General features: G+C 39.9%; 1 protein-coding gene across 1 annotated transcript in view; it reads left to right on the top strand.

The window, feature by feature from the left end:
* Positions 1-10,277, top strand: part of LOC126397221 (glutathione hydrolase-like YwrD proenzyme) — a 15,114-nt gene extending 4,837 nt beyond the window's left edge. The window contains exons 5-12 of the mRNA XM_050055826.1: positions 2,339-2,491; positions 2,572-2,659; positions 4,318-4,489; positions 5,965-6,121; positions 6,611-6,793; positions 6,997-7,081; positions 7,418-7,513; positions 10,126-10,277. Coding sequence (XP_049911783.1) covers positions 2,339-2,491; positions 2,572-2,659; positions 4,318-4,489; positions 5,965-6,121; positions 6,611-6,793; positions 6,997-7,081; positions 7,418-7,513; positions 10,126-10,271 — 1,080 coding nt within the window. The 3' untranslated portion in view covers positions 10,272-10,277. The remainder of the gene's footprint in view (positions 1-2,338; positions 2,492-2,571; positions 2,660-4,317; positions 4,490-5,964; positions 6,122-6,610; positions 6,794-6,996; positions 7,082-7,417; positions 7,514-10,125) is intronic.
* The last annotated feature ends 286 nt before the right edge of the window (positions 10,278-10,563 follow it).

The raw sequence follows: 10,563 nt of genomic DNA, 5'->3' as shown, positions 1-10,563 counted from the left end.
ATTCACCTCGTCGCTAGATAGACCTACTCCTGAAAAACTCGTGTCTGCGCAAGGCTTTTTGTCCCTACGAGGCCACTGTCATTTACCCGACGGGAGGGGTGAGCGAGTGAGCCCTGCAATCTAGAATTTGACCACTGATGTCACTGTTTTCAACCCATTTTACACACTGGCCCTTTAACATTGTCTCCTAGTCTTCTATGGGGAAGACCTTGGATGAACCCAGGGGCATAGTGGGTAATTAACCATGGATCCATTAGTGTGATGGACTCAACATGGAAGGAAAACAAGGAAGATGAAGGGAGGGAGGTATACATGGGTGGGCACAATAGGAAGGATATTTAATGAGGCAAAAAGAGAGGGAAGGGTGGAGGAGGGAGTGAAAGCGAACAAGGAAAGGCAGACATGGTGATGACAGAAACGCAAAGCACCCTTTCTTTTGGATTTGGAAAAATCATGTCTTATTAAAAAAGCCCTTTTTAACTTATTGACACTATAATTCTGTTCTTGGGGTGAAACATTATTATTAAAGGATTTACATATCTAAAACAAATATGATATGTATATATATATACATATATATATATATATATATATATATTGATCTTTCATTTTTTTTAACTTATAAACTTGCCCTGTGCCAGAAAACATCCTTGTCCCAGACAAGAATTGCCAGCTTCAAACATTTAAAAAAGTGTTTTAAGTCCTCAAAATCTGAAACTAACAGTACGTACTGATAACATCAGTGTTAAAATTTAACACTTTAAAGATGTGTCCCAGATTTTTCTCAATGGTGTCAAAATTCTACAAAAACATAATTTAATCATGTATAAATGGGGTTAGCTATATCACAAGGACTCCTGTCCCACTTACTGGTTTCCAAAGAGGTGTGAATGCTGCTCAGGTAGTGGTACACTTTCTACTTCTTGATAAATCATTAATTAATATTCCTATTGGGTGTGTCTCGACCATATCATGTCAACTCTGTAGCCCTTCTAAATCAGAACTAAATAAGAATAATGGTTTAAAAATGTGTATTTTGATGAGCATTAAGAGAAGTCTTAGCAACAGTGAAAAATAAAATGGCTACTCACTAGGACTGCTGTGAAAATCACATATACGTATATATATAACTTTCTGTCAACTCCATCAGATCTTACCTCTGACAACCATCATGTATGCTATTAAAGATAAAAATAAATCACTGGGTGGCTGGCCTATAACAAGAAATATATTTTCACAGCCTAATTGAATGAAAAATAAAAACAACAACCCAAAATAAGGTTTTGTCCTAATTCTCAAGAATGAGTGAAAGGTGAAATGGTTAAAAGAGAGAGGAGGAGGAGATGGATGGAAAAAGAAGAAAGGGAGCAGGATAGGTGGGAGTGAAGGTGAAGGTGAAGGTGGTAAACAATAAAAACATAATCTATATCCATAATAAAATTAAAAGCAATAACAGTAAATCAAAGTGTTGGTTTCCACAGAACAGTGTGCATCACAGGTGATGCTGAGGTCAGTCAGCCTGTATGTTCATCAGTGGAGTTCTTCATGGTTTAATGCACTTGTAAATAGTTTCCTGATCTTGGTTACAGTTTATTGAAATGTTGACCTGATTTTATGGTTGGTGGGTCCAGACTGAAACATCTCAACAACCACTGGGTGGATTGGCATGAAATCCCTCATGTGAATGTTCTACTATGATTTTTTGTGTGTGTGTGGACAATGTAGCATTCATAAAACCACACTCATTCTGTAGTTTCCTGTCACTGCAGCGATGGCTGACCCCACCGTGTGTGTTTGTCTGCTGGTGTGTCACCATTAAAGCATGCGCTGATCAATGCTCTACTATATTACTACATCAAACACTCAGTCTTTAGTAATTCAATGATGCAGGAGCTCTGCCAAGTACGCCCATGATAACCTACACACACACACACACACACACACACACACACACACACACACACGTTCCTAAGACAAGAGAACAATAGCAGTGACCTCAGCCTCATTGATGGATTGTTTCCATGGCATCATAACAGTCATTCCTCAGTGATGACGGAGTGTGTTACTTTCTTGTGGTGAAAAATCACACATTCACACACACCATCCTGTTCGTTTGCTAAAATTGATTGGACTTGTAGATATACACAATAGCAGACACATCATCCGCATATCTTTCAAACTCTAGGCTCATGAATGGCATTACATCACACACAACTTCATATTTTTAATGTCTTTGTGTTTGTAGCTGTGGGTTTAAAACATGTAGCTGGACAGGCAGAATAGGCTGATGTATTGAAAGTTGACTGATTGACAGATTGGTGGACTGATGTGTTGACAGGAGCTCGGTGAGTGTGGCAAACCAGCTTTCTACCAGGGCAGAGTGGCCAAAGCCATCGTTGACATCATCAACCAAAACGGAGGAGTCATGACCCTGGATGACCTCAGCAGGCATGACAGTGAGGTCATCTCCCCCATAAGCACAGAGTACAAGGTGAGGTCAGCGATCACAGGCACTTTTTGTGTATTTTGATAGCGTGGTAAGCAGAGGCAATGACTCCATTGTGTGTTCAGGGTGTGCGTCTGTGGGAGCCTCCTCCTAACAGTCAGGGATTGACTGCCCTGCTGCTTCTCAACATCCTGGAGAACTTCCCTCTCAAAGGTATTCACTGGAATGCTGATACAACATACCAGCAGAGACGGAGTAGGACCTCAGATCTCAATATAGATTTTAATCTGGTGATGTGGATGAGTCAAAATGTACTTTACAAAAAACATAAAGCATTAGCATACTTATATTTAAAAATATACTCTTGGTTTTATTTGCCTGGGTTTAGATGTTTTCCTCTTAAATCGTGGCCCATTTCCATTACACGAAATAAATGTTGTTTTGCGATCACTTTTGCCACTAAAATAGTAACACAAGAACACCGTTTCAGAAAGCATTTAACTCTTTAATTCTTAAGAATATTCAGACTGGAATTAGAATGTGGGGGAAAATAAATGAAATATATAAAAAAATGAAATTTAAATAAATGTGTGCATGAAGGGGCTTAGCTCTGCCCATGCTGAAACTCGGACAGAGAGGAGATGAGAAGACAGAAGCAGCATGACCAGAAATGATAGCAAAAAGTGTCTCAACATAGTCTTTTCTGTTGAGTGGGGTTAGGCGCTGTGAAAAATTGCTTTGCGGCTGTGAAAATTTTTAAAACGGTGACCTGCTGTTTACTTTGTCATCATGTTGGCTAAAATGTTGGTGTCATTATGATGTAGACAAACACAAACACATATAAACACAAGGACAACATCATATGATATATGGACATGACGTTGATCATTTTTGATGACCTCGATAAGTTGATATAGGGCTGTACCCGACTCAGAATTACGCCAGTCAGATAAGATTTGGCTGTATGATAAAGTTTGAAAGTTTGAAAAGGCTTCAGCTAGACGTTTAGTGTGACAGCGACATTCATGTGATATAGTAAACAAGCTAACTGTGCTAACAGTGGATCAGAAGTGTAGGTATCAAACAAAAGCCAGAGACTGTATCATATTTAGTTGCTGTGAGCTGTAAATTCACCACTTCTAAGCAGAAGAGAGATGGTAATGTTACCTCAGAGCCTTATGATGCAAAGTCTCTCCTCCTATGTGCTGCTGCATTGTGTCCTCAGCTGTTTGTCCCAAAGAGTAGCCTGAAGTCAAGAGCGCTCACTCTGCAGCAAAATTTTGACACCAGAACATCTCCAGATGTACACTGCACAGTGCAGTGACCAGCAAAAAAAAAGAAAAAAAAAAGACAGCTCAACTTGAGGCAATGTCAGTTGACTGAGGGGTCTCTGACTGATGATTTGAATCTCTGACTTTCAAGCGGCAGCTCTAAGTTGATTGTATTGTGACTCTTAGGAGTCCTGTGATAGCACTGCCGACCTGTTCAGGGTGCACCTTGTCAGCTTGGAAAAGCTCCGGCCCCTGCAACCCTTTACAGGATAAGTAGGTATATGTTGATGGGTAACTCCCACAATGTCCAATATCTTTAGTAACAGCAAGTCAAAAAGAAGAAAGAACGGAAAAAATGACGATGACATGTCGATTTTGGAAGTTACATCATATTATGTCCACGATATGTATTTAAAGTTGCTGTGGACCTCTCCTGTACTCCCTGAAGGGGACAAAACCACAAGTCACACAAACAATGAAATGGTTGTGGATCATAGAATTTGATTTGCACTAATCTGTTGTGTGTGTGTGTGTGTGTGTGTGTGTGTGTGTGTGTGTGTGTGTGTGTGTGTGGGTGTGTGTGTGTGTGTGTGTATGTAGCTGCAGGCCATAACAGCTCGGACTACATCCACACACTGGTGGAGGCTGTGCGCTTGGCAGTAGCAGATGCTCTGCGTTACCTGGGCGACCCAGACCATGTGACCATCCCTCTGGAAACCTTACTGGACAAGAGCTACAGCCACCAGCGAGCGCAACGCATCAGCATGGGCAGGTGTGTGCCTCTGTGTGTGCAAGTGTGTGTGTCTGTTAGTACCAGTGGGTACCAGTCATGCTCTGTTGACTTTAGATAGGACTGTAGACTTTTACTTCCCCCCCGGCCTTATTGTCCATCCCTTTATGCCTCTGTCCCTCCTCCACTGCTCCGTCAACTGTGTGTGTTTTGGCACCAACACATATTTACTGGTCAGTACTTTAGACTTTGAACTTTAAGTCTTTATCAGTTCTAACACAAATAGACAAAGAGACTATAAAAGTATAAAACAACATGATGATTTCCACACACATACACACACACACACACAGACATATTTGTCGTACTAAATCCTGCTGTTGTTGCCGTTGTTTCATACTCTAATAACCTTAATTCCCTGAGGGTGTACTACTGCATCAGGCAACACATACAAATACAAACACCAACCATACACTTTCTTTTAATTTAGTATCACTTTGATGATTCAACCAACCTTAAATGAAATGTGAAGCAGAACCTGATGTTTCTCATAATACAAAAAGTAAGAAAAATGTTGTCTCCACTGTCATTATGTATACATGCAGGTAACTTATAGAAATCAGGTGATGGCAGGAAATTACAGATCATGTTTCCTTGTAATGCAATAAAATGGTTACTGTAAAACCTGTGTTTACATAGAGCTGGCAATCAGATTTCTCGGCCAACACCCTACAACATGTTTGAACCAAGGCTGGCATATGGTTTATTTGTGATGTACGCTGACAGGAACATTTGGACTGACATGCTGTGAGAGGACATTGAATGAGAAAGCACACAATTATAAAGATTATGTAAGTGATAGCCGCTGCTTCCAGTGTGTGAGGTTGGTGGGTGCGGCCTGGGTAATTCTATTCAGGACCTTTTTTTTCTATTAAATGTCTTTGATTAAAAAAAAGATCCACTGATATTTCTTATGAAAATATTTATTTCATGGCATTAAAAAAATGTAAGGAAATTTTAAAAGCAAAGGGAAACACTGAAAAATATAGATCAATGTTTTAATTAAATATACTCTAATTTTTTTTGCAGAATTTGATGAGTAAAATTGATATCACCCTCATGAGAGTATGCTAGAATATGTAGCTATAGCTAGAAGATGGTTAGCTAACCTCAGCATAAAGATGGGAAACAGGGTGAAATGCCCTTCTTGGCCCCGTCAAAAGTTCAAAAATCTACCTGCCAGTAACTCACCTGATAAACATGTTATATCTTGTTCACTTGATTTGGCTGTTGCCGTATATTTACAGTACAGGCATGATAGTGGTATTGATCTTATGATGTAACTCTGCAATATGTTTTTGACATATCCTTTGACCAGCACAAGTTTCTCCTCAGCCCAGTTAAACCTATTTGTCTTTTTCCAAACATTTTCGATAACCACACGGCAAAAACAGCAACAACAACAACAGTGATTTATGTGTGTGTTCTAATTGTTGTATGTGTGTGTGTATCTTTAGGACCATGAAAGAAGTGGAGCCTGGCCCAACGACAGGAAGTGACACTGTCTATTTCTGTGTGATTGACAGTGAGGGCAATGCCTGTTCATTTGTCAACAGCAACTATATGAGTTTTGGAAGTGGGCTGGTCCCTAAGGATTGTGGATTCTCACTACAGGTCAGGGGGGTCAGCAAGAGGATATGTATATGCATGTGAGATAGCGATGGTAACCTATTGACTGTTTAGACACTGCAGAGTAGGTGGTTACATCAGTGGATTTGATGAACAGCAGTCATTTACCAGAGGAGCAGCATAAGTGTGAGAATGAAATTTAAAAATTTCATACTTTGAGAATGTTTTGCATGGTATCATTACCTTAGGAGAGCAGGAATGTGCTTGAGCTTTGCGAGTGTATGGTATGCATGGTGTGCTAACTTGGAAATATTTTTGAAAATCATTAAACCAAACCTATAAAGACATATTGCTGTAGTAAGATGATAACATACAGTTAACATCATTCATACAGCTTATCCACTGTAAAAATAGAATTTCCAGACTGTTTCGAGAAGCACGCTAAAATATTAAAACATAAAACTGAATGAGGAGATTGAAAAGCTTGATTTCTAGTGTGTATCTTTATATAAAATCTCTTTTTCCCTCTCACAGAATCGTGGTGCCTGCTTCTCTCTGCATCGTGATCACGTTAACTGTGTTGCAGGGGGGAAGCGACCATATCACACCATAATACCTGCACTTCTCACTGTCTCTGCAACCAAATCACAAAAACCACGACTCCTCGCTGCACTGGGGGTGATGGGGGGTTTTATGCAACCGCAAGGACATGTCCAGGTAAGTGCAGAAAATTCTCTATAATATAACTTTTCATTGTCCATTTCTAAATAAATGAATACGACTAGATCAGGCATTGGAAAGATTTAGTGTATAAGTGTGTATAAATTCACAGAGAATTTGAACATACCTCACTTTAATCACGGTTCAGTCTTAGTTTATTGTGTTAATGAGTGAATAACTGATGTTTCTCTTGTGTTTAGGTGTTGTTAAACATGTTGGAGTTTGGGATGAATCCTCAACAAGCTCTGGATGCACCAAGAGTCTATGTACACTATGACCCTAAAAGTATGCCCTGCCCCTCCATAGCACACACACACACACACACACACACACACACACAGAAAACAGTATAGTATACATGTGATTAATGACTTTGGATAATCAGCTCTCTATCCTGGGATACCAGAGTTTATGTTTATTGGCTATGAACGATATGGCTGTGCCTCATCATATTTTAGGGCGATGGTCATATGAAGTCATGGTTCTCCTCTACTGTCAGATGTCATTGTAAAATGTAACATAATTTGTATGTGAGATGAGAATTGTGGGAATTTAGTGAAAGACGACAGTGTATGTGACAAATTTATATCTTCTGATTCTGATTAAACATTCTCTGTCTAGCTCATCAGTGGTTGGTCAATCTGGAGGAGGGGATCGACCAGGAGGTAGCAGAGGAGCTGAGAAGACGGGGCCACAAAGTCAGCTGGCCAATCACAGGTACCTGTTTTTTTTTCTTTTTTTTTTTTCTTTTACATAATTACTGTTGGCAGTTGCTGCATGGTATTTTTTACATCATAAGTATGCAGTGGTTCCAGAAAGTAGACCATTTTCCCAGCCATTCATTCATAAAACACACAAACACAAACTAGTAGTACAACTCTGGTAAAATGAACTCATCAGCTCCTTTAAGTTGTGCCCTGTGAGTTAATCCTTTTTCATCTTCTTACATCGTTGGCTGGTGCGTCATAATTGTCCATGATTCTGGATGGTTCTGGTAATCCATGGTTTTCTTGTTGTGGAATGATTTAACTGCCCACACATCCTGACCACAACAAGACGACCACAGGGTTGCTTCTTCCTGAACACAGCAGTGCTGCTCCGTGGTTGTCTGCACGGTAAAATATTACAGCAGTTACCCACAGCTTAACAGGGAACACCACACTTTCCCACCGGCACACCAGTCCTTATTCACCGTAAAGCGCACTTCTCCTTTCCCTCCCTTTCCAGTGTCCTATGCACTGTTGGATTGGCAGTAGAAATGGAGTCACCTGGTTGAATGGTGCTGTGCAGGATTTAGCCAAGTTTCATGAATCAAGGGATATTACAGTTCCTGGTTAATGTACAATGGCTAGCAGGATGCTAGTTCAGCTGGTACTCACTCTTCTCCATCTCTTCTCAGTGTTAACTAATATTTACATTTGAAAGCATAGACCTGGCTAGCCAGAAATCAGCAGTAGGAGAGCCCACAGCTTGGCGAGCTGAACCCCTCACCCAAGCGATGGCCTGCAGTTATATGCCACCACCGTCCAACACCAACCACACAAGCCCCACCATAGCTCGCAAAGCAGACTCAAGAGCCCAAACTTAGCACAATTTTAGTGGAGCTGACAGAGAGGCAGCTGGAAGTGTCTGCGCCTATGTCACATCAATCATAAAAACACCGGGGAATAAAACCTAACAACATATTAAACATTCCTAAACACTTTCTTTTATAAGAAAGTTCTGAAGAAAGTATTTAAAAGATGCAAATAAATGATGTAGCATTATCTGATTTCAATAGGAAGAGTATTTCACAGTCTGGAGGCTCTAATGGCAAAGGCTTGGTCTCTTTAGGTCACAAGCCAGGATAGGAACAACCAGCAGAGCTGCATCCACTGATCTGAGGAAATGCCCAGGCACATAGAGGGTCAAAAAATCCTTGAAATAATTTGGAGCAATGCCATTAATGCTTTAAGAAGTATCAATAAAATATTAAAATCAAAATGGAACATACTGGCAGCAGATGCAAGTTGGCTAGCACAGAGTAATGTGTTTGGAGTCTCTGACTGACACCAACATGAATTGCATGTGAGAAAAGGTACTCGTACTCGTCGTCCTCCGCTTATCTGGGTCCGGGTCGCGGGGGCAGCAGCCTCAGCAAAGAAGCCCAGACAGTCCTCTCCCCAGCCACCTCTGTCAGCTGTTAAACGTAAGTTGTTAAAAACCTTCACAAGGGCTGTGTGTGCCATGGTGGTCTCTAAAACCTGACTGGCAACTGCTAAAAATATTATTTTTTATTCATGTAAGAGAGTATTGGGTTGAAATGACTCTCCAGCACCTTAGATAGGAATGCAACATGTCACTGAAACTGTCACTCAGGCATCTACAAGTCAAGGTTTTTTGTTGCATTGATGATGTATTTTATGATAAATAGGTGCTACATGTAGTCTACTCAGAAGTTAACGTGCTACATTAATTGTTTTATTGATGTATAGCTACAGCCATAAACAAGACCATGGCTGAAACAACTGGTAGTTTCAAATCAGTGGGATTAGGCCTTAGTTCCCATACACACTGTTGCTTCCTGCTACAAACAGGATCTTTTTATTGGTTCCTCTTCCCTACCCTGACATCATTCTGGGTGAGTTAGCTGTTGCTCTCTGGCTTTTCTTAAAAGTGTAAACATGTTTTTTGTGATAGTGTGAAGTGTTAGGATTTCAGTCCCCCCTACCATCTATTATGAACATTAATTTAGCTAATTCTGGAATAGCATTACCCACTTAAAAATTAGATCATAGAGCAATCCATTTATGTGGAGCCCAGCAGGACACTATTTACAATTCAGTGAAGAAGTTCTTACTGTAAGAACTTTACATTTTCTTTGCCTTTTTTATCTAAATGAATGCTGCAGTGATGTAAAGATGTATATATCCAGGGCAGCTTGTAGCACCTTGATGTAGAATGCTGAGTTCTTTTAATTATTTCTTGTTAATAATGTTATTTTCAGGTTCACTTGTAGAAAAATACAGCATAATATTAACCTGTCTTATTCTATTTATATTTTACTACCTTCAATTTTTTAAACCAACTAGATAGTTATTCAGATCTGTTGCCTGTCATGAGCACTAAAGACTTATGGTCTCATGTAGGATTTATGACACTTCTGGTTTTAACATCATTTATTAACACACAAATCATATTTAAGGAACCAATTGTCTAACTGCTCATCACTGAGCTGCTTACTTGAGAAAATAACTGTGTATCTTCCTTACAACCTAACTGCCACCTTTCTGGCAGTTAACAAGCTCAATAAATTTTTATTTATTATCTTTTTTTATTCAAACACACAGGCCACCAGAGGGCTCAGTTTGGGCGGGGACAGATCATCACAGTGGGGGACTGGTGGAACCCATCTGTCAATCAAGCTGATCATCCATCCAGGGTGCTGTGGGCGGGATCCGACCCAAGAGCGGATGGATGTGCTCAGGGATACTAGACCTACAGTATGTGAGGTCTCTCCTGTTCTGTGTTGATGTAATATCAAGGTACATTAAAACCACAAAGGTTTCAGAAGGCAAATTCCTACATGTGGAATGTGGCTTCAAATAACCAAGTGAATTTATTACCCCATAAATTCTTGACAACAACTCAGGTTTATAACACAATCATATCACAGCATCATCATATGTAAATGTAAATGTTCTTTATTTATACAGCCCTTTACAACAACCCTTTCGGTGAACCAAAGTGCTTTACAATAGGTGCAAAAGAAGCAATAAATAAAACAA

Source organism: Epinephelus moara, chromosome 10, assembly GCF_006386435.1.
Source record: "Epinephelus moara isolate mb chromosome 10, YSFRI_EMoa_1.0, whole genome shotgun sequence".
Taxonomy (NCBI): domain Eukaryota; kingdom Metazoa; phylum Chordata; class Actinopteri; order Perciformes; family Serranidae; genus Epinephelus; species Epinephelus moara.
Note: the sequence above shows the minus strand (reverse complement) of the source record. Positions and strands in the feature narration are given on the sequence as shown.